Here is a 25,044-nt window from a genome sequence, read left to right as displayed (position 1 = left end):
TTTATTTGATTGGTTATTTGTTCTTGAACAAAGGATAAATGGAAAGAAACAGATTATTATTATAGATTGATATAAAGATGTAGAAAGAGATCTTTATTTATTTATTTTTTTTATATTTTCTCAAGCAAAAACATTGATACTTCAGTTTAATAGCTGTAGTTGCATGGTGGGAATACATTTCAAAAAGCTCACTAATCAGTAGTCTAGTAGTAGTTTTGATTATGAAATTAAACATGGAATAAAATGTGTCACTCATATCCTACATACACAGAGATTTATCATCCAACTCTGCATTTCCACAGACCTCTGAGGGTCATTGTTTAGATTACTGTGCTGTTCAGTGTTACTGCCCTAATTAACCCTGTCTCGAACCGCTGCAGGAAGCCATTTTCAGGAAATCCAGCTCTCACAAATCCACTGAACTAGTAGCAGACAAAGTTAGCAACTAGCTGCTGAAGACAGAGATATTTCTCTCGAGTGTTAGTGGGTGACTTAAGCCAAATTTAAGAGAGTGAATATTGGACTTAAACAGATCATGTCAATAATGTTGTTCTGTGTCTACTGGACTTGTAAGTTGGCGGTGCTTACTAACGGCCCTGTTGACCCTACTGACCTCATAAAACAACAATATGTCAGGACTGTGTTCATCTTGTTTTGGGTGTAATGCTGCACCGCAGTGGCCAAAAATTGACCAATGCAGATTTAAATTAAACACAGACTATGCGGGATTTAAAAGGGATTTAAAAAAAAAAAAGAATAAATCACCCAGTTGCTCTTTAATTGTTAAAAAGTTTGATACGGTATAAAAATGTGAAGAAAAGCTTCTTTTAAACTTTTAGAAATTAAGAGTATTTTTTAAATCTCAGAGATCTGTTCTCTCCTTGCTTATGACTATCTCCTCTGTTATGAATGCAGAAGCTACGCCTGTTAAATAGTTGCAAAACCTATAGATACGTAACTATGTTATATGCCTGTATTTGAGCTAAAGTGTAAATGGGTTGAGTGACGTCGGGCATCAGTGACCTTCAGGGCTCGATGGTAACAGACGCCTGGCCGTGGACCTGCCTGAGAGCGGGGCAGTCCAGAGTAGCAATCATCCTGGTGCTGCCAGCCCTCAGTGGGATGAAATACTCGGTCCAGGTAAGGGATGAACCTCTTGGGATCAGACTGAAACCAGCAGGGTAAGAGTTAGACATCAGAATGAATGGGCTGGTTCTTGGTTGTGATTTCAAAGACAGTCATAGACATCAAAATGACTGAGGAAGCAACAGCACTTTAACCACAGCACGAGTGATAACACCACTTATGTACTGATTAAGCATAACGTTTGTACCCTTATTATAATGTCTTTAAAAGTGAATCAAACTTTTCTTCTTTTGGAGCATTTGTCATTCCTCTGTGCCAAACTCACCTGTAATATTTGAACTTGGGCGACATGATCCCAGGTCCTTCCATGCGAATGTAGACGCCATCCAGACTGAAAGTGAAGGGGTTTGTGAACTCCACAGTCGCCATCATCTCTTCATTCACTTTGCCCACACCTGACACCTGACATACACGAAGGACATAAACCATTAAAAAACAAACAAACAAACAAACAAAAAAAAAACACAACAAATCCACTGACTGAAGTTCTTTGTGGTCAATAAAGTCAAGGAATTTTCTGACCACACAGGTGTGATTAAACTGAAGAAATAATATTTTTTGGAGAAAGTAAACTTAGACTGCATATGTATAGTGGAATTAAAAATGAGCATAATTTCAGACCGTGACGGTGAGTGTGGGATTGTGCAGGGTGACGACTTTCATGGCGGTGACAATCTTGCCGGTCTCCTTGACCTTCCCAGTAACAATGAAGTGGAGGTTGGCCTGTTCCACCAGATTCTTCATGTAGTTCTTTGACTCAACTGTCACCATCTCCTTCACACCTAGAGAACAAAGAAGTACAACACTGATCTCCCTCTGCTCTTTTTCTAATTATTATAATCTAGGCCAAATTATAATATTTCTAAGATGGAAGACAGGACTTATTATTGAGCACTTTCTTCTGTTTAGTCGATGTTGTCTGTGGTTTCTGAATGAATTTAGTGTAAAAATCAAGAGAAGTTCATCATCTTCATCCTACTCACTTTTGTTGGGGCCAATGGTCACTGTGGGATTCCTGAACAGGAACTCGGAGCTGGTGACACCAGTGTAATACACCACGTTGCCGCTGATGTAGGTGTCCACCACACGGCGCTGGTCGCTGCGGTTTATGAACTCCAGGCTCAACTCGAAGTCATCGCCCATCCTGACCTCTAGAGTGGGCAGGACCAGGTCCACGTCAGCCTGAGAAGGGTTGGACTTCTCTCTCTTGCAGCCGTACTCCTCCGCTTTCTCCAGAACTGTCCGCTCCTCCTTACTGCCTAGATTAGATGATCAAAATTTATGAGTTCATGTGTAGATTTTATTAAATCAGCAGTTATTTTAGTTTTATTAACAGGTGTTGTCTTCCTGCACATGGGCTGCATATTTGGAAATATCACCATTTTTCCTTCGACTGAGAGGAAAGTATTACCCAGTCAGTTTATATTCTTGTCGTCAAATTCAAGTCTAATTTGTGGGAAAACAAGCACCAGAACTAACGCAAGTGTTTTGGTCCTTTTCTGTTTCCAATATTCACCCAAACCAAGCCAGAATGATGCCAACTAGAGCTAAATCCCAGACCAAAAGAGTAAAAGTCTACACCCCAAAAACCTTCAAAATCTTGCAGGCTCATAGAGGTGAACAACTTTGTTGTATTCATGGCTGATTAATTTGAAATTCTTGAACATTCAGGATTTTACGTAAAACACACCACACTGTGCATTTGTCTGAGGCTGCCACAGAGAAAATGGTTCTGCCTGTTTTTAAAACTCCGTAGTCTCTGAATTCACTGACCCTCAGGAAACTTGTATTGATCGGTGATGTCGCGGCGGGTCATGTCTCCCGGCGATTTGGTCAAAACCACGCGGCCTACATGACTCTGGTTCACTTTGACCGGCTCCATGGTGCCATCTTTATTCCGGGAATAAAACACCACATCGCTGTTGACCTGAAGAGACAAAGACAGAGGTAATCCAAAGGAAACCCCCCCCCAAAAAAAGAGTCTCAGCAGAGAAAATTTAACACTGTGTGAAGAATGGCTTGTGCTGTTGGGAGAAATGAGCAACAAGTGAGTGACACAAAATTGTAAAGCACAACCACTTTCTCAGCCATCACAGTGTTTTTACAGAAAATTCCACTGAAAGACTTTAAAGACTCACCTCAGCAAACACAAAGGCAGCATCAAATGGGTAGCACATCTCTCCATGTTTGATGGCCTGGACTGATGCAGGACCACATCTGTACATGCCTTTATGCATAAAGGAGAAAGAGAAAACAGTGATCATTCATACCATTGCTATTAAATTTACAGCAAAAAAAGGAGAAGAAGAAAATGATTTTACAAGCATTTGTTTCAATTATTGGCAATCATACACACTCTTAATAATAACCCACAAGCAGTTATTGTAAAGCCAGCAGCTAATTCATATCATTATAATTTACCATCACTGGTTTCCTGTGGTGTTGCATCAACAACCTGCCAGCCTCCAAAGCCAGCTGGGAGGTCTGGTCTGGTCATGTAGCACTCATTCCAGCAGTGATAGTTCCTGACAATGACAAACTTTATTTTAAATATCTTTAGGGGAATTAGTCTGACAGAACTCGTGTTTGTTCTAATAGAAACTTTTGTGTTACTAGAAGAGGTTTTTCATTTATTAGTAGTGGGGCTGAGCATATTCAAGTTCCTCCCCACAAGACACATACTATGAATTATGAGATATCTTGAGGTTATTATCTGAAGATGGCACAAGATGAAGGTCCTAAAGAGCTCAAAATTTAAAGCGTTCATCCTCAGAGGAGCACGAAATGTCATAGCAGGCTGCTGATTAGATTTTGATTTTCTCTGGAAAGACATAAAAAGGTCAGAGAGTCACCAAAGATATTAGGGCTCATTCTCTGGGGACCATGAATATTCATAACAAATTTCTTTGAAAAAGTAAACTGTTTTAGAATATAAAAAATAACAATAATTTGAAAAAACTGAAAATGAAAATCTCTGCACAATGATAAGCTGCATGAAAGACATGTTACCAGATAGAGTCCTTGGTGCGACTGCGGTCGATCCTGCCGTTGTCATGCAGGATGATGTCAGTTTTCAGGTTTCCATCGTTGTCGTGAGCAGAGTAGTAATTGGTGACAACCCTCGACGGGATGCCGAGACAACGTAGAACTAGACAGACAAGCAAAGACAGAAATCATGGAGTGAACAGATCTAAACAGAAGGTTCTCAGCTCAGTGAACTTATGGGTTCAACTCAATGAACCCAAAGCATTAGCCTCTTTGTTTCCTTTCCCAACTGACTACCCCGAGACTCACACTTCCTTGTTGTAAGTTTAGTTAGAGCACAATGGTAGTCTTTTCCCTCATTTCCATAACATTATGACCTCTTCCACTGAGGTCAAGAAAAACTGGGACGGGCTTTGGGAAGCGTTACTGGGATTTGGTCAAGATCTCACAGGTGTTGAAGACGGCAGCGTAGACCCAGCACTGAGCGTAGCAGACGGGCTGCTTGCTGGTGGCGTAGCTGAGCAGGATTTCTGTGCTCCCAGTCCAGGAAGTGGGTGCCACTCCGTAGGTGTAGTCGCCACTCCAGTTCCCCACCAGCACGCCGTCATCATCACGAGAGTTCAGCTGAGTGCAACAATAAGAGCAGACATTTTTATTATGATATATTCACTTGGCAACCACCATATTTCAGTTTTGCTCCTTAAAAGTCTAAATTTTGAATTATTTTAAAATGTTATTTCAAAAACAGTGTGTGTCCAGCACACACAAACATATAAACGCACCCACACACACGCCGCAACCAAAGCCCATATTCTGGGCAAATAAAACTTTATTTATAAATGCTGTCTGAGAAGGCTAATGAGTGAACAGCTTGTCATGTTTCAAGCTGATGTTAAAATTTGAAAGAAATCTCATGAAACGAAAACAGTCTGTCGGTATCCAAACTTTCTCAGCAATATTGTACACTTTGCAACCAAATAATCATTTTCTCACCATCGCAGAGGCCTTTCTGGTCACCTTGATGGGGTCTCCTCGGTTGGTGATGGGCATTTCACTCCTGTCCATGATGTACAAACAGGCATCCAGGACTCCATAGTTAAACTGGGGAAAAGAACCTTGAGTCAATATATACATACAGTATACAACTCTTGAAGTTATTTTTCAGTCATTCTACCACCTGTCCATAATTCCAGTTTCTCTCAGCGATGTCGTCATATGCACCATGGTAGATGATCCCCACCTCGTTCATCACACACTCCTGCCGCTCCCTCTCATCATCCAGAAACACAGCATCATCTGAGGAAAGACAACAGGCCATGTGGACCCGAAAGTGAGACAAAAGTCAACAAAATGCTCAGTAAACATCGTGGTTAAGAGGCCTAAGCCAACCTGCCACCCAGGGATTGAAGAGGACGTAGAGGTTTCGGCTGTCCTCCCGCCTGGTCCTGCGGATGCCGAAGGGCGTCATCACAGCGACGTACATGTGGTACTTTCCCACAATGCAGTTTGCCGTAGGAGTGATACCCATTGTGACTGTGCTGCCAGAGGTGTTTGTGATGCGGCCTTCCCAGGCCGTCTGACGCTCCGTGGTGGGGAAGACGGGAATATAGGTGCCCTTGCTATACTGAGGGCTGGATCCTGGAGGAACAGGAAGTATTGGCAGATTTAACACTAAGTATATCAAACAATGGACAAGAGGTAGTGATGTCATTATCAGCTGTAAGAAGATAAACCTGAAAGTGAGACAGGTGGGAGTCCTACATTAAATTTGCTTAAAGTTTAGCTTTTTAAAAATTTAGTTTCCACCGTATGGAAGCCAACTGTTTCTCATAATTGTGAGATGAAAAGATGAGTAATTAAGACATAATTGTAGAAACATATATATTTACACAACATTTACCTACATGTTTACTTACTGGCTGATTTTCATTTTCTTCTGATGCTTCTAAATTTTTCATAAATGTAAAATGGGAGGACGACTTTATCAAGATAGACCATCAAGGCTACAGTCCACTGCTACAGTATGCTTGGCTCACCGATGGCAAACTCCAAAGCGAACTTGTCTTCAGCAGGTTTGTAGGGACGACTGAAGGTGACTTTGACCTGGAACTCCTGTCCTCGACGGACGATGAGATAGTCCGAGTTGTAAAACACGGTGTGGTGTTGCTGCTTGTTCATCTCTTCTGGCCTTCTCATCATGTCGACCTCCCAGATGTCAAGATACTCTGAATAAACAAGGAAAAAGAAAGTAAGAGAAAGAAAGAGAGCAGGATGTTTTCCATGGGATTTAATGGACCAGCAGCACCTCAGACACACAACAAATGATTTTGCTGTGGATCTGACTTCATAATTGGGCACAACAAAGAGTAAAATCCTTGATTCAGATTTTTCGGTCCAATCAGGTATTTGCAATCAAAAATTTACTGAGGAGGAAAAAAGAAGTGAAATTTATTTGTCGAGTGGTGGAGAGCATTTCTCTCTAAATGTGTCAGCGGCTGAAAACTTATCAAAAACCTCACTGATGTGCACTGATGTTTCCCTGACAACCATCCATTTGTGACGTCTTGCTGTCATCTTCACGGTCTCCTCTCGTGCACCACACACGAGATTCCAGTCACTGCATTCGTAAATTTCTGTCATATCTGGATATCTCTCACAGAGCAGCTTTTTTGGCAACAATACCGGCTGGAATGTAGTGACAAGCTGCAGGAAGTGAACAGAGTTTATCCTGTTTGAATGTCATTCATGTGTCAGTCATGTTCAAACTTACTGGAAACTGTGTCACTGACAGGAAAAATGCTTTATCTTCTCCAAGAAAGACGCACTGTGAAATGTGTCTTCTGCCCTTCAAGTCAGCTTTTTTTGAGAAGCAAAATAACTTTTTCTTGTTATCTGTGAATAAGAGCTCAAAAGGAACAGATTTGACCAACTGTTTAGCTGCCTTAACAGCCTTTTGCATTTCCCCTTATAACTCAAAATTAACCTTTGCACATGGAGATTTTCCCCTACATACATGCTATTGCATGTTTTCATATGACCTTTTTCAACAGGTTGATGAATTACAAATAGGAAGGCACAGGCCACACAATACATTTTAAGCTGGTTCAACTTGTTTGCTTTGTGTGGTCTCTCACCAGTCAGAGGTGGTAATCCTCTGCCCACCGCACCAAAAGGCTCAAACTCGGGTACTTCGGTTGTGTCAGAGTTGGAGCTGGCGATGGGTACTGTGCTGCGACCGCGGTTCGTCACCTTGGGAGGGGGTCCGGTGGGAGCAGGGGGGGTGGAGGAGGGAATCACGGCGGCACCTTGATCAGACATGGTGGTGATAGTTCAGGGAGGATGATCTGTTGCAGGACTGGAAGAGGAGAGTGAATGGAAAACAAATACATTATTACTGCATTAGGTTATTTGACAGACTTCATATTTAAAATATGAACATTTAAGTTATCAGTCTAAGCAATTTCTAAAAACTGAATTCCCATCATGTTCCGTTCATTCCGTGAGCTGTTTTCAATCCCATCTGCTTTACATCTGTGGAAAACCTGGAAACATGCCTGAGTGTGTGGGTGTTTGTGTGTGTATCTGTGTGTCTGTGTCCTTGTCTCTTTTATTCAAAAACCAACCAAAGATTTTCACATCAGAACAGCCACTTAAGCAATGAAACACACATAGAAGTGGTTTCCATGTGTGTGTTTGTGCGTTGGGTGGAGGCCAGTTTACACTCACTTCACTTCCTTTAAGATGCTGGTGAACAAAGTGAGACACATTTAGTGCTTGGTTGGATTTATTTTCCCTGCATAAATATTGTGTGTTTTTGTGGTCATGGAGAAAGAAGTATAATTTTTAACACTGAGCATTAATCATGTCTATTAAAAGACAAACATGCTGTACTTAGAACTGGAAAATAATTGAGTCACTGGTGGCGTGAAACCACACTGAGTCTTACTGCGGTTGTTTGTTTGAAATAATGTTATTATGGATCTTATGAGGAAATAAAAGCCAACCTATGCAACAACACAAAATACATTAGAAGTATACACGCTTACATGTATTGTATAATATCATCTGCAGTACTGGCAGTACATATTGGCCCTTTTTGTTCATTGTGGACTGATTGTTGTGGTTTAATATGAATGTTTTAGTCTTTTTATGACATTAAATCAATTAGATTTGAGTTGACTGAATGAGACAAGGAAATTTAAGACGTCAGCATGACAGTGGAGGTGGTGGTGAGCAGTACTTCAACAATACAAGAAGCAGTGCTGGCTGTAGTGATGCTTTAGTAGAAAAATAAGTCTCTCAAATAAGTTATTTCCATTCATGGTTAACCAAAGTAATTTCAGAGTCTATAAAGGTTAAAAATTAAAAAAAACAACACACACACGCACACACAACTGACCACTAGCAGGTTCAGACTTAGCCCTGGAAGCGAACTCATCCAATCAATCTAAACAAAGCTGCTCAGTGTATTCAGAGTGACTCATTAAATCCACAAAAACATGAAACATAAACTAAAATTACATCAACCCTTCAGTCCGCATGGGGTCAACCTACAACCTGCTTCCAGGACCCACTGCAGGTCAGGGGGCACGTAGTTACTGCCATGATGGTTATATAAGCATGTGGTCAGGCTGATTCAACCATTAAACACACAGCAGCTGTTTTCATACGATGCTAGCAGTGTGTCAAGTTTGTGGCGCAAACACCTGCCTGAGAACGAGGCTCGCTGTTGCATAATGTGGGTGTGTGCCGGGCGAGGAGAGAAGCTCGGGATGGTGTGTGGCTGCGTGAGTCATCGCTGAGCACAGTGAAAGCTCTGTTTTCAACTCAAGTCAGCGACACAGATAGACACGCTTACCCTCTGCAGGCTGGCAACACACCAAAAGACAGACAGGAAGCAGCGCAGGGGGGGAAAGTAACGAAGAACAATTTACTCATGTGCTTAAATATACTTTGATTTTGTTCAACTTCATACTTTTCAGATAGAAATATTGTGGTTTTTACTCCACTACATTTATCTAACAGCTGTAGTTACATATGAAGTAAAACTCTTGAATATTTCACAAAGCAAAGGTTAGGTAAATGTATGTACTTTTACTGAAGTAGCGTGGTAACGCAGGGCTTTTACTTGTAATTGAGTACTTTTACGTTGCTGTATTGCTACTCTTGCTTCAGTAAATGACCTAAAGTACCACTTTGACCACCGTGACAGCATGTAGTAAATAAGAAAGCGTAAGTTTCAAAATATGCAATTAGCTGATTTCAGAGTAACGACCCAGCAAGATTCATGTTACATAAAGTCTGTTGTGTGTATGAGCAGTGGTGGAAGAAGTTTGGCATAAAAACTTTCCAGAGTTCATTATGCAAAAGAGCCCATTTCAGTGTGTTGTAGTGTTATAAATGTTTACCATTGTTGCAGATGCATCAGCAGGATGCTGTAGCTGGTCAAAACTGAGCTAATATTCCCTTTGAAATAGAAGTGTTGGCTTAAGTAGATGCAGTTAGTTACTTCCCAACACTGCATATCAGTGACCTAAAACTTGTCCGTGTCTGAGACACTCATTACATGTGCACGTTTTTAACACAATGATAGCAAATGCCGACACAGGTTTACCAGCTGAAGCGACGCTGCTGCTTCAGGAGATTTTGTTCTCACCATAACCTCTGCGACTGCACAAAACCTCAGTTATAAAGACAAGGTTCTGCTTGAATTATGTACTTTTTAGAGACCCCATCAGTGAGTCCAAGTTCAAACACATCTTGCATTTGAAGATCAGAAGTTTTTAATTTCTAAATGTAAAAACCTGTTGTACTGTTATTATTGCAACTATACTACTCTTACTCCTACTGTAATCCTCAGGTAGTGACAACTGGACTATAAAGGATGATGAGGATGACTGAGATTCAAGTTTCACATAGAGAAAAGTTTGTCACAATAATGACAAAACAAAATCAAACTCCTAAAATGTCTGTGCCATATAAAGCAGTACAACAGGCTTTGTGTGAGCGATTCACAGCTTGCTTCTGTCACCCACCGATCGTTAGAAAGATGAAAGATGAAAGAAAGATGAAAGTGACATATTTTGTCATTGGAGGGAACTCACTCCAACGAAATTTGTTCTCTGCATTTAACCCACCCAAGTGACGTGCACACACACAGGTTAGTTACACAAAGTTACCAAGCTGCTGTGTTAAATCTGTAGAGCTCTTAGTTCCCTATGCAACCTGAGTACATTTTAACGCAGAGTGGACGCACCTCAGATGAAGCTGGAGAGAGAAGCTGCTGTCGGTTGGAGTTGGTCTGCTGCTGCCTGCTGTTGCCTGCTGCTGCTCCGTCTTGGGAGACTCCTGTGTCTGCTTATATACTCTTCAGGGGATAGGAAGAGCTATGATTGTGTGTGTGTGTGTGTGTGTAACTGGTCAGTCCAACTTAGGAGCAGGATGTGGAATCTACCGCCTCCCTCCAACCCACAGCTGTATGGAGCTCTGATAAAAGTCACTCACAATGGTGAAAAGTAACTAAGTACATTTACTTAAGTACTCTACTTCAGTAGAATTTTGAATCGAGTATTTCCATTATCTTATCTATCTAATATTCATACTCCTACTCCACTACAATTTACAACTTAATGTTGTACATTTTTACTGCATTGTGTTTATTTGACAAGTTTTAATTACTTTGTTGATTTATTTTAGTAATCCAAACATACAATTAACCACTAAATTATGTAAAATCTTAACCACCTTTACCAGGTTCAACATTAAAATGATGAACTCATTATTGCATCAATAATTAGAATAATATAATGTGCAGTACTTTAAGTGTGGTATTGCTACTCCTATTTGTACATTTTGTGCGAGGTTTAGTGTGACAGGGAGAATCACCTTCATCTTATTACACTTTGTTCGAGGCTGAAATATCTCGACAGGTATGGGATGGACTCTTGTGAATTTATTCCCTTGACTTTAAATATAGCACCATCATCAGGCTGACATTTTAACTTGTCAGACTGATGGATTTATAAAGCACTACCAACATCAGCCTCAGCTCCACTTTGTGTTTTGGGCTAATTAATGAATGCTAACACACAACAGTCAGATGGTGGATACGGTAAATTATACCTGTTAAACATTAGTATGTTATCACTGCTCTGCTGTGAGTATTATCGAAGTTTGAGAAGCTGAAGAAAGGCAATAGCTTGTTGGTAAGGTACATAATGGATTACTTTAGTGGTACTTATACTTCATGTTTGTTTTGTAGCCATGTTGTAACAGGGTGCTGTTTGTTGACAGGAAAAACTCTCACTGATGTCTATTTTAATATTGTTCGCCTGATCTTATTTTGGGCCTGATATGCTTTAATTCTGTCCCTCTTGTTTCTAGTTGTGCAGATGTGGTCGCTGTGATGGGAGGCCACTCAGCTTTTGAAGGGGTGTGGTGGTTTGTTTACTGGTGTGATGCTTTTATTTATGATGCTGGTTTTGGTTCGTGTTACCTTTACACAGGTAGGACACATGTGGGACAGCTTCCCGGCTTCCCAGCTGTGGTATGTCCTCTCCTCCTCCTCTCGTTTGGTTTAACTCTCTGTTCTAAATAAAGAGACAGTTATGGCCTGTTGTTCTGTATTGAAGCCCCCATGCCTCAGTTCTGTTGGTAATTCCTGGTAGGTTATTTACAAATGACTATTAAACACCTGTTTGCTGGATTTATGATGGCCTAAACCTTTTTTGTTATGTTTTGTTTGCATTCATGTTTATTTGCTAGCATTTCTTTTCTTAACTGTTAGTGCCTGGTTTTCTTGGTCACCAACTGTTGATCAGTGGAACAGTGTGAACACAACAAACCCATTGGTCCCATTCTTGAAAACAATTCTCCATACTACTACTAAAACTACTCATGATACCTTTAACTAATCTCGAAAAATGGCTGCATTATGCTATGCTTCCAACTTTGTGGCAACAGTTTGTTGACGGCCCTTTTCTACTCCAGCATGACTGTGCTCCAGTGCACAAAGCAAAGCTCCATAAAGACATGGTTGGATGAGTTTGGTGTGGAAGAACTTGACTGGCCCACACAGAGTCCTGACCTCAACCCCATCCAACACCTTTGGGATGAACTGGAACAGGAGATTGTGAGCCAGGCCTTATGGTCCAACATCAGTGTGTGACCTCACAAATGCTCTACTGCATGAATGGGTATCAGACACCACTCTTTAATATTGCGACTACTGTTCCCCACTGTGTTTCTACAGCTATTCCTGCTAGTACGTCGCTGTTGCTATTATGACTCTGGCTGTACTTCCTTTCATTTACTCTTTGCAAAGAGCAATAAATGGGCCCAAACACAACAAAAACAACCCAATGAAGAGAGAGTGGAGCCAACAACAACATTGTTTATGCACAAGATGTCCTCCTCATTAATTTGTTTAATCACCTGCTGCTACCGCGTAGAAATTATTTCCTCCAAAATGTGAACACACAGAAAACAGTTTAATTTCCATCTGAATCAGAGACACACAAGTTTCTAATCTTTTAAAATGCAACCTTTACTTTAAAGCTAATTCCAAATCAGCGACATGTGAAAGCAAAGCTAAAAATACCCACATGCTCCACCACAAAATAAAATTACAGGGAAAGAGCTGCACTGTATGTTTATGGGTTTTCCCATTTCCACCACTAGCACTTATCTTCTTGATTGACCAGTTAATTTCAGGGGCAAACTAATCAGCAAATGCCAATGCAAATTTATATGTCACATTAAAAAGAACAACCATGAGCTTTAGCGTTGATGGTAGCATGCAGGGCTGTTTTTTATTCATGAAATGGAGTCTTTTAGATGCCAGGCAGCCTCATATTTGGAGGGAAGTGCTTCTGCTGCTGTATGGAGTCCAATAAAAAGTAATTCATTTGACATTTACAAAAAGCAGCACACATGTGCAAAGGCATCCATCATGGTAATATTCACCGAACACTTAACAGACCTCAAAACAACTCTGCTCGAGTTAATGGCGCCAAATCAATACGGATGATTCAGTCGTTTCCATAAACAGGGTATGTTTTTATTAACCCTGCCTGGTGGTGAAGGAAAGGGTGAATCATAAAGAACATGATCTAATGTGCATATGCGTGTGTGTGTGTTGTGTTTTCATGTGATTGGACTGGACGTGAGACCATGTTTTACCATGTATGAAGCCAGGGACACCACACAGCCAAGGTGCCATGACACCATGCAGGCATGGTGAAAGGATACTGGCTCTTCAAACAATACAATGACTGTTATAGGGGGATAAAAAATATCTAATGTTTGTGTAAATACACAGACTCTAAGGGAGTTGCAGGAGAGAAAACTAAAAGTGATGAGAAGCTCTCTATTTTATGTTTGGCATTTATAACACCAAAGTGGTTCCACACATCTGCAAGGACGTTTAAAGTGTTAATTAATGTACAACTTCTCCTATGAAGCCATATTTTGTATTATTACTGCTTTAATGTTATTCCCACAGGAAGAGTTACAGATATTGACAAATACATGTACTTTTATCTACTACTTAACAGTGTTTTATAAAGTGTTTCATAAAGGGGAGGGTTAAAGTGTTACCAGGTGCGTAAAAAGCAGAATTTTACAGAATCCGTTTCCATCCAACTCCACCACATCATTGACTGCTGGATCTGACTTCTTACCTGTTGCCTACCTGATCTATCCACTTTTTTCTCTGTATCTAGAAGTCATGCTTACTGGCCCAAGTCTTATTTATTACAATAAAGCTCATATTTGATAGAGAACAACTTGTGGTGAGATTATTTGGCCAACTCTTGTTTCCAGGATCAAGAATTAAAGCAGGGATGGGATTATTGGAGAAGAATCGTTACTAGTTCATTACTGGTACTGAGAAAATAAATGTTTTAATGATCTAAATAAAAAAAAGATGACAGAGTCCTCATGTGCTGTTGTTACGTTGTTTGAATATTAATAAAACTCAAGTCTATGTGCTGTTTGCATGATGATTTGAGACAGGAACTGGTTACCACATGTCTAAGTTACTGTTGCCTGTGGTTAACGGAAACAGAAGTGCCACACTTTTACCACAGGACAGCATCTGATGGTAATGAGCTCGCAGCTCTTATAATGAAGCCTGCATGTACCTGCATGTTCTGTATGTACAGGATGTGCATACATGAATTAATCTATATCTTTTTTTAATCTTTATAGCTTATGCAGCATGCATGTGCGCACTGGTGTGTGTTCGGCACGTGTGTTTTGCGAGAATGCGCACTTCTTCACAAAAGCTCACCGTACCACCTTTTAACTTCCTGTCGCCTTGAATGAGAACATGTCAGAAAACCACAGGTCGGTCACGTGACATGGCAAGACTTCCACCGTCTCTGCTCAGTTTGTGCAGCCGTAAGCCTCATTTTGACTCGGTTAACTCCCAGGGTGCTTGAGTTTTCTTTTGCAATGAGGCCGAAGAAATATTTCCTTTAAAAGTCATACAGGAACCTAAAAGAGGAAGAGGAAGAACAAGAGGAAGAAAGTGGGCTGAGAGGTGATGGACACAACAGATCAGAACAGTAGTCCAGTCATCATCACAAAAGTTGGTGAGTTCATTGTGGCTCTCTTACATTCTCTTACTCAAGTATTATACACATGAAACGAGCTTATATAGAGGCAGATTAGCGTAAAGGTGAAGTGATGTGAGTAACACTGGTATGTACTTTCTGATAGTAAATGCAGCTTGATGTTTAGGTATTTCATGATAGGTTAGACTCATTTGCAAGTCAACACTCGAGGTACAGTTTTTGAAATAAAACAATGTTAAGGTTGAAAGTGCAGTTTTATTCACAAAGCAGAGACTAGATGGTTGATTTCTCTGACACTACTCTGTTTCATGTCATGCAGATTATCTGGTGCGGTACACTGAGGAAGTGCTTCTCCCTTTCTTCACAGACGAGAGTCTGCAGGTCGCCATGGACTCACAACACCCCCCTGCCTCCCACAGCGTCCCTCCAACTCTCCCTGAACTTAGACTGGTCCTCCTTGGCAGGAAAGGAGCGGGGAAGAGCGCGGCAGGTAACACCATCCTGGGAGGAGTAGGGGGGTTTGAGAGCGGAAAGCCCACGGAGGAGTGCGTGAAAAGGCGAGCCGATGTGGCAGGGAGAAAAGTCACTGTGGTGGACACTCCAGGGTGGGAGTGGTACTACCCGCTCAACAGCACCCCTAACTGGGTGAGGAGAGAAACTTTAAGGAGTGTGTCGCTTTGCCCTTCTGGGCCCCATGCTGTGCTACTGGTAGTGCGATCTTGCGCCTCAGTGACGGAGGACTACATCAGTGAGATAGAGGAGCACCTGGAGCCGCTGGGAAAGGATGTTTGGGAGCATACTATGCTGCTGTTCACCCGAGGAGATGAACTAGGACTGGTGTCCATGGAGCAACGAATCTTGACGAGCGGCACAGCACTCCAGGGACTTCTGCAGAAGTGTGGGAACAGATACCATGTCGTGGATAACCGGAGCAAAGGAGATGGGACGCAGGTTAAAGAGCTCATACGGAAACTGGAGGAGATGGTGGAGGGGAAGAAGGGTGGAAGCAGTTATTTAGAGATGGATAATACAGTTCTGATGAGTCTGGAAGCAGACGGGAAGAGGAGAGCAAGGGAGAGGAGGAAGAAACAGAGGCAGATGGAGGAGCAGATGCAGAAATCAACCATCAAAACTGCCCTAATGAGTGAGTTCCTCAGTCATTTGTAAAAGTTCTCAAGTCAACCCTGGAAAGAATTATCATCTGACTCTGCAGTTCCCTCAGTTCTGAAAAGTATTTTAGCGCCTTCTGACTTTTAGTTTTGGTTTTCCAGCCGGTGACTTTACTGTCATGCTTCTTTATTCTTCTTATTTATATTACAAAGTGATTTCAGCCCAGACTTGTTGCTGCCCCAGTAAATTCCCTAAAAACACAAATGCAGTGCTTTATCTTAGTTGTGATCAGGGTTAATGCTAATAAATAATTGTTCAAATTAATCAGCTTCACTGTATGTGGACAGCAGTCAACAAAAACAACCTTTCCTCTGCCATGTTTCTGCTGTTTTTCTGACCTATAGTGGTCAAGTTTTATCATCAACTGCTAATCACTGATTACACAATATGTTTACCTTTCTCCCTTCCAGGTGATGATCTTCAGGGTTCAGAGCTAGATGCCCACCAGTCGTTCTCCAAGGCTCCCCGACGTTTACCAGAGGTCAGACTGGTTCTCCTGGGCGAGCGTGAAACAGGAAAGAGTTCTGCCGGGAACACCATCCTGGGCAAAATGGGCTTCTTCCAGGTCGGGGCAGTCACAGAGGAGTGCGTCCGTCAGCAAGCAGAGGTGGCCATGCGACTGGTGACAATGGTGGACACTCCAGGCTGGGAGGGAGGCGTAGCAGGCACCACACCTGAAAGGGTGAAAAGGGAGATTATCAGTAGTGTGGCCTTGTGTCCACCGGGGCCTCACGCGCTGCTGCTGACTCTCAGGGTGGATACACTGGTGGTGGCAGGACATGTAAGGGAGCATCTGGAACTTCTGGGCGAGGGTGTATGGAGGCACACTATATTGCTGTTCACCCATGGGGATCAACTTCGAGAAGGAGTGGATATTAAGCAGCATATCCAGGGTGGGGGCAGGGACCTCCAGTGGTTGCTGGAGAAATGCAGGGGCAGGTACCATGTCATTAGCAGTATGTATGTAGGAGGAAGAGCAAATGGCGCCCCCAGTAATGTGACAGAGCTCCTGCAGAAGGTGGAAAAGATGGCCGCAATGAACAGGTGTGAGGCTTTCTCTGGCCTGGTTCAGGAGGTCAGGGATCTGAGCCGGCAAAGGAACGAGAAGTTTAACCAGCGCCTGAAGGAGATTGGAGATAAAATGCTTCGCCAGGAGGCAGAGTTGAAAAATATGAGAGAGAGGGAGATGAAAAGCATCAGGTGGTTTTTTGACAGGAAAAAAAAGGTGAAATCACCTGGAAAGGCTGACTTTCAAAGGGAAGAGGAGGAGGATGAGGAAAGGAGGACTGGCGATAGGAAGAATGACTTTGGGGAGCTGGAGGAGAGGATGCGATGGTTGACAGAGGATAAAGAGAAAGAAATTCAGGATCTAAGCATAGAAAAAGAGAGAATGTACATAGCACTAAACCAGAGCAGAAGGGAAAGAGATGAGGCAATGCGAAACCTGGAGCTAAAAGAGAGAGAGACTGAGGAGCTAAAAGAAAGGATTGATGAGCAGCAAATGAAGCTGCTCGACCTTGAACGCGCCAGCGTGGAAAACGAACATGAGAGAAAACAGAGGGAGGACACCATTAAAGTCGAGAAACAAGAGTGGATGATTGAGGTTAGGATGTTGAAAGAAAGCACAGATCTGCTTATTAACGAGAAAGCAGAATGGATGGAAAAAGCGAATTCCTTGACAGCAGAAATGGATGAAATGAACAGACACTATGATCATATTCTCAAGAGAATCGAACAAGAAAAAAACAGGGAGAGGGCAGAGATGGAAGAAAGGTTAAAAGCAGAGATGGAAATAAAATTACTTGAAAAAGACAATGAGCAGGAAGAACTGAGGAAAAAAGCCTCAGAGGAAAAGCAGGTAACTCTTGATAACGTAAAACAACATGAAAAACAAATGGAGATGAAAGTTGAAGAAATGAAATCACAACATGAGGAAGAGCTAGAGAGAAAAACACACGAGAAAGAAATAGAGATACAGGCCATAAAACTGCAGTATCAGGAAGAGATGACCAGAACAATCGGGGAACTAGAAAAAACGATGGAGGCAATGAAAGTTCAACACCAAGAAGAAACTCACCAGAAGATGAGAGAGATTGCTGAAGATAAAGAAAGGATCAAGCAACAACATGACAGTGAAAAAAGGGAGATACAGCAAGAAAAACAAAGAGAGATTGCAGAGCTGAAAGAACATTTTACAAAACAAACAGAGGAACAATTTCAAGCAAAAAAGAGAGCAATAGCAGAGTTGGAACAAAGGTATCTCCTCCAAATGGAAGAGAAAATGATAGAAAACAAAGAAGAGAAGGAAATGATTCAAATTAATCTGAAAAAAGTCATGGAACAAATGTTGCAAGAGAAGGAAAAAGAGCTGGAAATGTTAAAACTGCAGCATCAGGAAGACATGGCAAGAGAAATTAAAGAAATGGAAAAACTAACAGAGGAAAGGAGAGCTGAACTCCAGGAGGAAATGGACAGAAAAGTGAGAGAAAAGGAGCGAGATGTGGAAAGGATCCAACAAGAGCACAGCGATAAAATAAGGGACATCGAGCAAGAAAGGCAAAGAGAGATCAAACAGCTGAAACAACAGCTTGCAGAAGAAATTGAGAAAGAACTGCAGGAAAGACAAAGAACGACAAGAGACTTGGAGCAAAAGTACGCTGCTCAAATGGAAGAAAGGCTGCTTGGAAATGAAAAAGAGAAGGAACTGATGAGGGAAAATCATGAAAAACACGTTTTGCAAAAAATGCAAGAGAGAGACAGGCTGATAGAGGAGCTAAAACTTCAGCACATCAATGAACTCAAAGAAAAAATGCAGGAAGGTGATAAGGAAAAGGAAAAGATTGTTAAGAATCTCAAGAAAGAGATGGAGCAAAGGCTGGAGGAAAAGGAGAAAGAGATCAAGGAGATCAAATTGAACGACAAAGAAATGAGGGAAAAGCTGCAGAAAAAGGAAAAGAAAGAAAACGATTATTTAAATTATAAGAAAGACCTGGAGCAAAGGCTGGAAGAAAGAGAAAGAGAAATAGAAATAATGAAACAACGTCAGCATCAGACAGAAGAGGAACGAGAAAGAGATCACTTAAATCACAAGAAACAGATGGAGCAAAAACTAGAAGAACAAGAAAGACTGATAGAAAAATTGCAACAGCATATAACAGATATTGGTGAAGTCCTGCAAAGAAAAGAAGAAGAGAGTGCAGAAATTATTCTGAATCAAAAGAAAGAGGCAGAGCAACAACTGCAAGACAGGGAACGAGAAATGGAGGAGATGAAACTGCAGCTTTTAAACGACACGGAGAGAAAACTGAAAGAAAACGAAACTGAGATGGAAAGTCTTAAACAGCAGGCTGAGTTCAGGGAGACAAGATGGAGGGAAGAGCAGAGAAGGAGGGATGAGAGAGCAGAAAACGAGATGAAACGACTGACAGACATCGTCAACAGCAAAACAAAGGAAATATCAGAAGTGCAAAGTCTTCTTGCAGTCAGAGACAGTGAAACTGACGAGACAAAGAAAACATGTGCAAACTACTTAAAAGTAATTGAAGAGCTGAAAGAACACAATAAAACCCAAACCTCCAGTATCATCGAAATACAGGAGCATCACACAGAGCAGCAAAGGAAAAGAGATGCTGAAATGATGGAAAATCTTAAGGAGAAAGACGAAGAACTCCACGAACTGAGGCAGAGAAACAAAGAAAACGAGAAAGAGCTCGTCCAACTGAGGCTAACAATCGAGCAGACAAAGTCCGAGCTGAAGGAGCTCACCAACAGAATGGAAAACGAGATGACAAGCATGATCCAGGAATATGAAAAGGAGATCGCAAGAAAGAACGAGAACATAGACTACATCGAAAAGGAGAAGGAGTGTGCCATAAGTCGTCTGGAGGAAGAAAGTCAGCAAAGCATCTCGGAAGTCACAGAGAAATATGAGGACAGTCGGAGGAGAGTGGAGGAACTGCAGGAGCAAAACGAGAAGATGAGAAAAGAGGCGGACAATCTAAGAATAATGCACGAGCAGCAGAAAAAGGACAGTGAAGAAGAAGTTAGAAAACGTCTCAAGGGATATGAACAGCAGGTAAAGAACTCAGAAGCAGAAATCCAAAGCATTCTTAAAGAGAGAGACGTGGAGGTCGGGGTATTAAAGGAGGCAAATGACAAACTGCAGGTAGAACTAGACAGGATGAAAGAGAGAGAAGGTGAGGCAGAAAGGCAGATGAATGACATGAGAGCACATTTCCAGACACAGCTGATGGAGAAACAAAGTGAGCTCAGGCTGAAAGATCAGGAGAGTGAGAAAGAATTCTTGAAAAGGGAAAAAGAAGTGGGGGAAAGGGAGCAGGTTCTCAGCAGGAACGAAAAAGAGCTGAGCAAAAGAGGACATGAACTGGATGCAAAAGAGGGAGAGCTTGTTGAGAAAGAGGTAAAGCTGGAAAGCAAGGGGCAAAAACTTAGTGAATGGGAGGCAAGTCTAGAAAAGCAGCAAAAAGAGCTAGAAGAAAAACATAAATACAACCAAGATGAGAGCATAAGAGCGGCAAATATCAAGAAAAAGGAAAGGGAGCTGGAGAGCTTGCTTAGGGCTCTGGAAGGCACACAGAAGGAACTAAACTGTCACGGTCAGGATCTTCAGATGAAGGTTAAAGGGCTGAAAGATCAAGGCAAAGAGCTGAAAGATAGGGAGTACTACTTAAGAAATGAAGAGAAGGAGTTGCTCAACTGGAAGTCAGAGCTGCAGATGCGAAATGAGCACGTAAACTCAACGACGCAGCAGTTGGATGAGATGGGGAGAGACTTGGCTCTGCTGAAGGAGGAACTTCACAAGAAAGAGAAAAATATAAAGGAGTCACTTAAGAGGCTGAGCAAATGGGAAGAGAATCTTAAAGAACGGGAGGAAGAGTTGCTCAAAAGAGAGACAAGAGATTTAGAGGATGGACAACATGGAGTTCAACACAATAGGAGAGTCCAAGAGAGGAATCCTGATTTACATATGATGTACCAACAGGAAAAAGGAAGCGGAAGACAGTTAGATAGCGAAAATGCAAAGGAAAAGGAGGATCAGAAGATGAAAACAGCATTGTCAGCTGCAGAGAGCAATAACTGTCACCCTGAAACACTAAAAGAAATAGAGGCGGCTGATAAAAGGGAAGGGATGAGAGGAACAGATCTGACAAAGTCAAAGGTCATTGGAGATTTACAGTTTTTATCTACAAGTCAGGGTCACAGAAGCTCAAACAACAAAGAGTCTCCTGGGTTGGATTTTAGGGTTGTGGTCTTTGGGGAATCCTGGTCGTCTCGCTCCCCGGCTGGAGTCACCGTCCTGGGCGGAGAAGCATCCAAACACGACGGGTCCACCTTCAGGCACTGGAGAGGTCAGATAGCTGGACGATGCCTCTCCATAGCAGAACCTCTGGGTCTGAGGTGGCGAGACGGCCCAGATCCGACCAACATGATGCAAAGGAAAAGCATCCTTGACAGTATCTCCTGGTGTCGCCCAGGACCTAACGTCGTCCTCCTCCTCATGCCGGCCTTCTTGACCTGCACGCAGAAGTACAGGAGAGCAGTAGAGGAGCACATGAGTCTGCTCGGGGAAGACTTTTGGCAGCGCACACTGGTGCTGTTCACATGGGGGGAAATTTTAGGGGAGAGTGCAGAGCAGCACATCCTAAGGAACGGGGAGCTAACGGGGCTTGTAGAGAGATGTGGGGGCAGATATCATGTAGTGACCAACAAGAAAAGCAACTCCATGATCGAGGGATTGTTTGAGAAGATGGAGGATATGGTGACTATGAACTCTGAGCAGAACTGTGACAAGACCGTATGACTTGCCATGTATCACATCATGTTAAAATACCATTTTCATCATGATTATGTAAATATTGTTGAATAAATTTAACCTGCGAAGGAAGAAATAACAAGATCATTTTTTTTAACCGCAGGTCAAAGTATGAAAAAGTGAAACTATGGCATTTTGAGTAAAAGTACATAAAAATTTTAGTCCAATAGTTCCCACGGTATCCAAGATAAATCTGACAGTTTGTGAAATAACTAATTGCACATGTAAGTAGAGAAAAATATAATTTCTATAACATATTTAATTTGGAGTGAAATTACTCTTTCTGCATCTATTAAAAGACCCAAACAAGACATACTGTGGCCTTGTTTGTAGGAACCACAGGGCAAAATGATTGAGAACTACTATTACACTGTATATTTTTTAATGTGAAATCTTAACCTGAAAAGTACGTGGTGACTATGGCTGCTAAATAAATGTAGTTTAGTGAAAAGTGTAATATTTCCCTCTGAATTGTGGTAATGTAGTGGTATAAAGCAGCAAAAAACTACTTCAGATTTGTATTTGAGATTGTACGCTCCAGCATCCTACTCACTGACTGATTAATATAAACATTCATTAACTATTCACTGTTTTGGGGGGAAAAAAATGATATAAAATTCTGAATGAACTGTAAATCTGGTTTTTAAAGACAATCCTTAGCTGACCTGCGCTATCATCATCCATCGGAGAAAGACTTTCACACTCTCTCCACAAGATGGGGACCTTGTGTCAGCGTACAGATTATTCTCTGAGCACCCAAGTAATCAGTGTTGAAAGTCTCTGATGACAAGGAGTTGATGGTGAAAGTATAGTGAAGCTAGTCAAAAATGTATATATATATATATATATATATTTCTTTTTTTAACGTGTTTTACAATTTTCTGTGTAAATGGCTACTTTTAAAAGGAAGAGTACACAAAGGCTGACTAGCGGGCCTGTGTGCTCCATCTTGACTGGAGGCATTTCAGAAGAACCAAACCGTCTCGCAATTATAACCCCAGGGGGCCTCCCGCACACTGAGAGGACTCCTGCTTTGACAAGTAAATTATGACTCTTGATGAGAGGAGTACGGCTTTCTCCGAATGCAATTTTTGACAGCCAGGAAAATGCGGCTGTGATACATACAACAACTTCCATCATCTGCGGAGCCAGATGCAACAGCCAAAAAACACTTGTGTGCAATCATCAGGCTAAAAATTATGGAGTGTGAGTGCTGGCCTGTATCTAACATGGCAGCAATGTTTTTTAATCTGTCCATTCAATGTGAGCCGCCTTTAGAGGCGAAATGAGAGGGTGTTGTGTCAAGTTGGATCCCTGCTTCTTTGATCATCTCTGCAGGGTGCAACTGTTTTCAAAGCAACTGGGGAGAAATTAGGAATAAAAAAAAGTTGCCAAATTGCAGTTGATGATAATTTTCAAACATTTCAGCGTGATGTTTTAAAGATATCAGGTATCCAACACAAACCCGACCATAATGTGTCACAAGCAACACCCTTTTTCTTTTTTAAATCCTTGGATTTATCATCACATACCACATTTATCTTATCACAATGCTTGATTTATTGATTACAAGCTTGATAATGCATGGTGACTTTCTGCAGAATTCAAAAACATGGTTATTAGTGGTTTAGCTGAAATGGTTTAAGGTTGTTTGAAGTTTTAACCTCTTCAACTTTGCAAGACTAAATAATTTGAGTCCATCACAGTTAGACAGAAAGATATAGATAGATAGATAGATAGATAGATAGATAGATAGATAGATAGATAGAATTTGTCATTTGCCGTCTTGCTGAGAGCTAGATGACAAGGTCAATACCTTTCATGCAGCGGGTTAGCTTAGTTTGTCAAAGTGAGCTCAGCACATAACTTTCTGTAAAACTACAACTTGATGTTTTTTTTTACACCTCCTTTTTGCACAGATTAAACAACCAAGAAATGTTAGTTGGAGAGCTTTAGGATGTGCTGGTAGGCAGATTTTGTTAGCTTTGGACAGAGTCAGCCGTTTCCCAGTTTCCAGTGTTTTTACTCAGCTAAGAACACCATCTGCAGGCTGTAGCTTCATATTTAAGAACAGACATGGCAGTGGGATCAATGTTCTCAGCTAACTCCCCGAAATTTCCAAAAATGTCAGACGTATCTGTCATTCTAATCTTTTCATTTGGTGTAAGTAGCCTAAGAATGCAATCCCTGAATCCCTTTCCTGAAAGCACATTCCTTCACCTCAGTGAAATTAACTGACAAACAAATAAGTTCATTAAATCCAAGGTCGGAGAGGTTTAGCCTTGAGGATTTAAAAAGTGCAAGCATGTAAAAATGTGTTTTGAAGTGAACTTTGATCCCAACACTTCTTTCCATTCAAGGCCATTCAGGACAACAAAAATCACCACAACATCTGCGAGTTCAAAGGTGGGTCCTTGCTCCATATCAATATCTACACGCCGAATGGTGCAAACTGTGAATGATGAAACCACTCTTGGGCACTCATTTCTGTTTTAGCTGGCATTAGTTCAGATTAAGGCAACACGGTAACCTTAATTTATCTTTATTTGGAGCCTTTTAAGGTTCTGAATGAGGCTTTTTGGGAAATATGGATGAGGCCACATTTACATGCTCTACAATAGACAGGAACGGCACCGTCAATCATGTCTACAAATGTTGGAAACAAAATTACTGGGCTGTGTTAAAACAGAAGTTAATGGTTGGGCTGATTTCTATTAAGGTCTGTGCACTCTCATTTGAATAATGGTCTTTCAAACAATGTTTTTTCTTTTCAGTACTTGACCCAGGAGAGAAATAAATGTGATTCTGCTTTAACACCTCCATTAATATTCAAGTGGCTTTAATACTCCAGGTTTATTTCTGACTCACCGTAATTAGCACGGCAGTCTGGTGCTAGTTTATGATAAATCACGATTGTGATTTGATGGTCGGTTTCATTATTTTGAAGGAAAAACATAGCTATTGGAAAAGATGAGGAAAGAATACCTAAAATTTAGTATTTTGATAAATAAAGATTAATTTGGGCATCAGATACATAATGACTGTAACACCAAATCGTATTTTCCTGCATGTGAATTATCAACATGAGCAAGTTCCAATCAAAGTCTGTCTCGCTTTGAATTACGCAGTTCGTTTTCTTTCTTTTTTTTTTAACTGCAGTAGTTTTATTTGAAATTTATTTTTTATTTATGACTATTCTCATACAGCAACCTCATCTGTCAATTTCAGGAGATTTAAGCCATTTAAATTCCTCTGTTGTTACCACTTTTTAAGAAGAAAAACTTTGGGCTTGCCAGGCTGTGGAAAGTCCTTGTTCAGCATGCTATGTCTTTT

At 41.3% G+C, this 25,044-nt stretch overlaps 2 protein-coding genes across 3 annotated transcripts; one reads left to right on the top strand and one right to left on the bottom strand.

Moving 5' to 3' along the window:
• Positions 1–72: 72 nt before the first annotated feature.
• f13a1b (coagulation factor XIII, A1 polypeptide b) lies at positions 73–10,533 on the bottom strand. Its single transcript, XM_046380947.1, has 15 exons — positions 10,388–10,533; positions 7,266–7,475; positions 6,168–6,356; positions 5,521–5,769; positions 5,309–5,427; positions 5,125–5,232; positions 4,581–4,755; positions 4,156–4,294; positions 3,568–3,671; positions 3,285–3,373; positions 2,920–3,073; positions 2,130–2,405; positions 1,768–1,928; positions 1,412–1,548; positions 73–1,167 (listed from the first exon to the last, which is right to left on the bottom strand). Exons 2-15 carry the CDS (start codon positions 7,447–7,449, stop codon positions 1,026–1,028), a joined length of 2,226 nt encoding a protein of 741 aa, XP_046236903.1. The 5' UTR covers positions 7,450–7,475; positions 10,388–10,533; the 3' UTR covers positions 73–1,025.
• A 4,002-nt stretch (positions 10,534–14,535) lies between these two features.
• On the top strand, positions 14,536–22,346 carry si:dkey-185m8.2 (trichohyalin). Of its 2 annotated transcripts, none has more exons than XM_046380237.1 (3): positions 14,536–14,726; positions 15,076–15,852; positions 16,289–22,346. In XM_046380237.1, exons 1-3 carry the CDS (start codon positions 14,678–14,680, stop codon positions 21,697–21,699), a joined length of 6,237 nt encoding a protein of 2,078 aa, XP_046236193.1. In that variant the 5' UTR covers positions 14,536–14,677; the 3' UTR covers positions 21,700–22,346. The 2 variants fall into 2 exon arrangements, with proteins under 2 accessions (XP_046236193.1, XP_046236191.1); XM_046380235.1 differs by having other exon boundaries at positions 15,028–15,852.
• Positions 22,347–25,044: the final 2,698 nt, after the last annotated feature.

This window comes from Scatophagus argus, chromosome 23 (assembly GCF_020382885.2).
Source record: "Scatophagus argus isolate fScaArg1 chromosome 23, fScaArg1.pri, whole genome shotgun sequence".
NCBI lineage: Eukaryota > Metazoa > Chordata > Actinopteri > Scatophagidae > Scatophagus > Scatophagus argus.
This window is presented reverse-complemented; position numbering and strand designations above follow the sequence as displayed.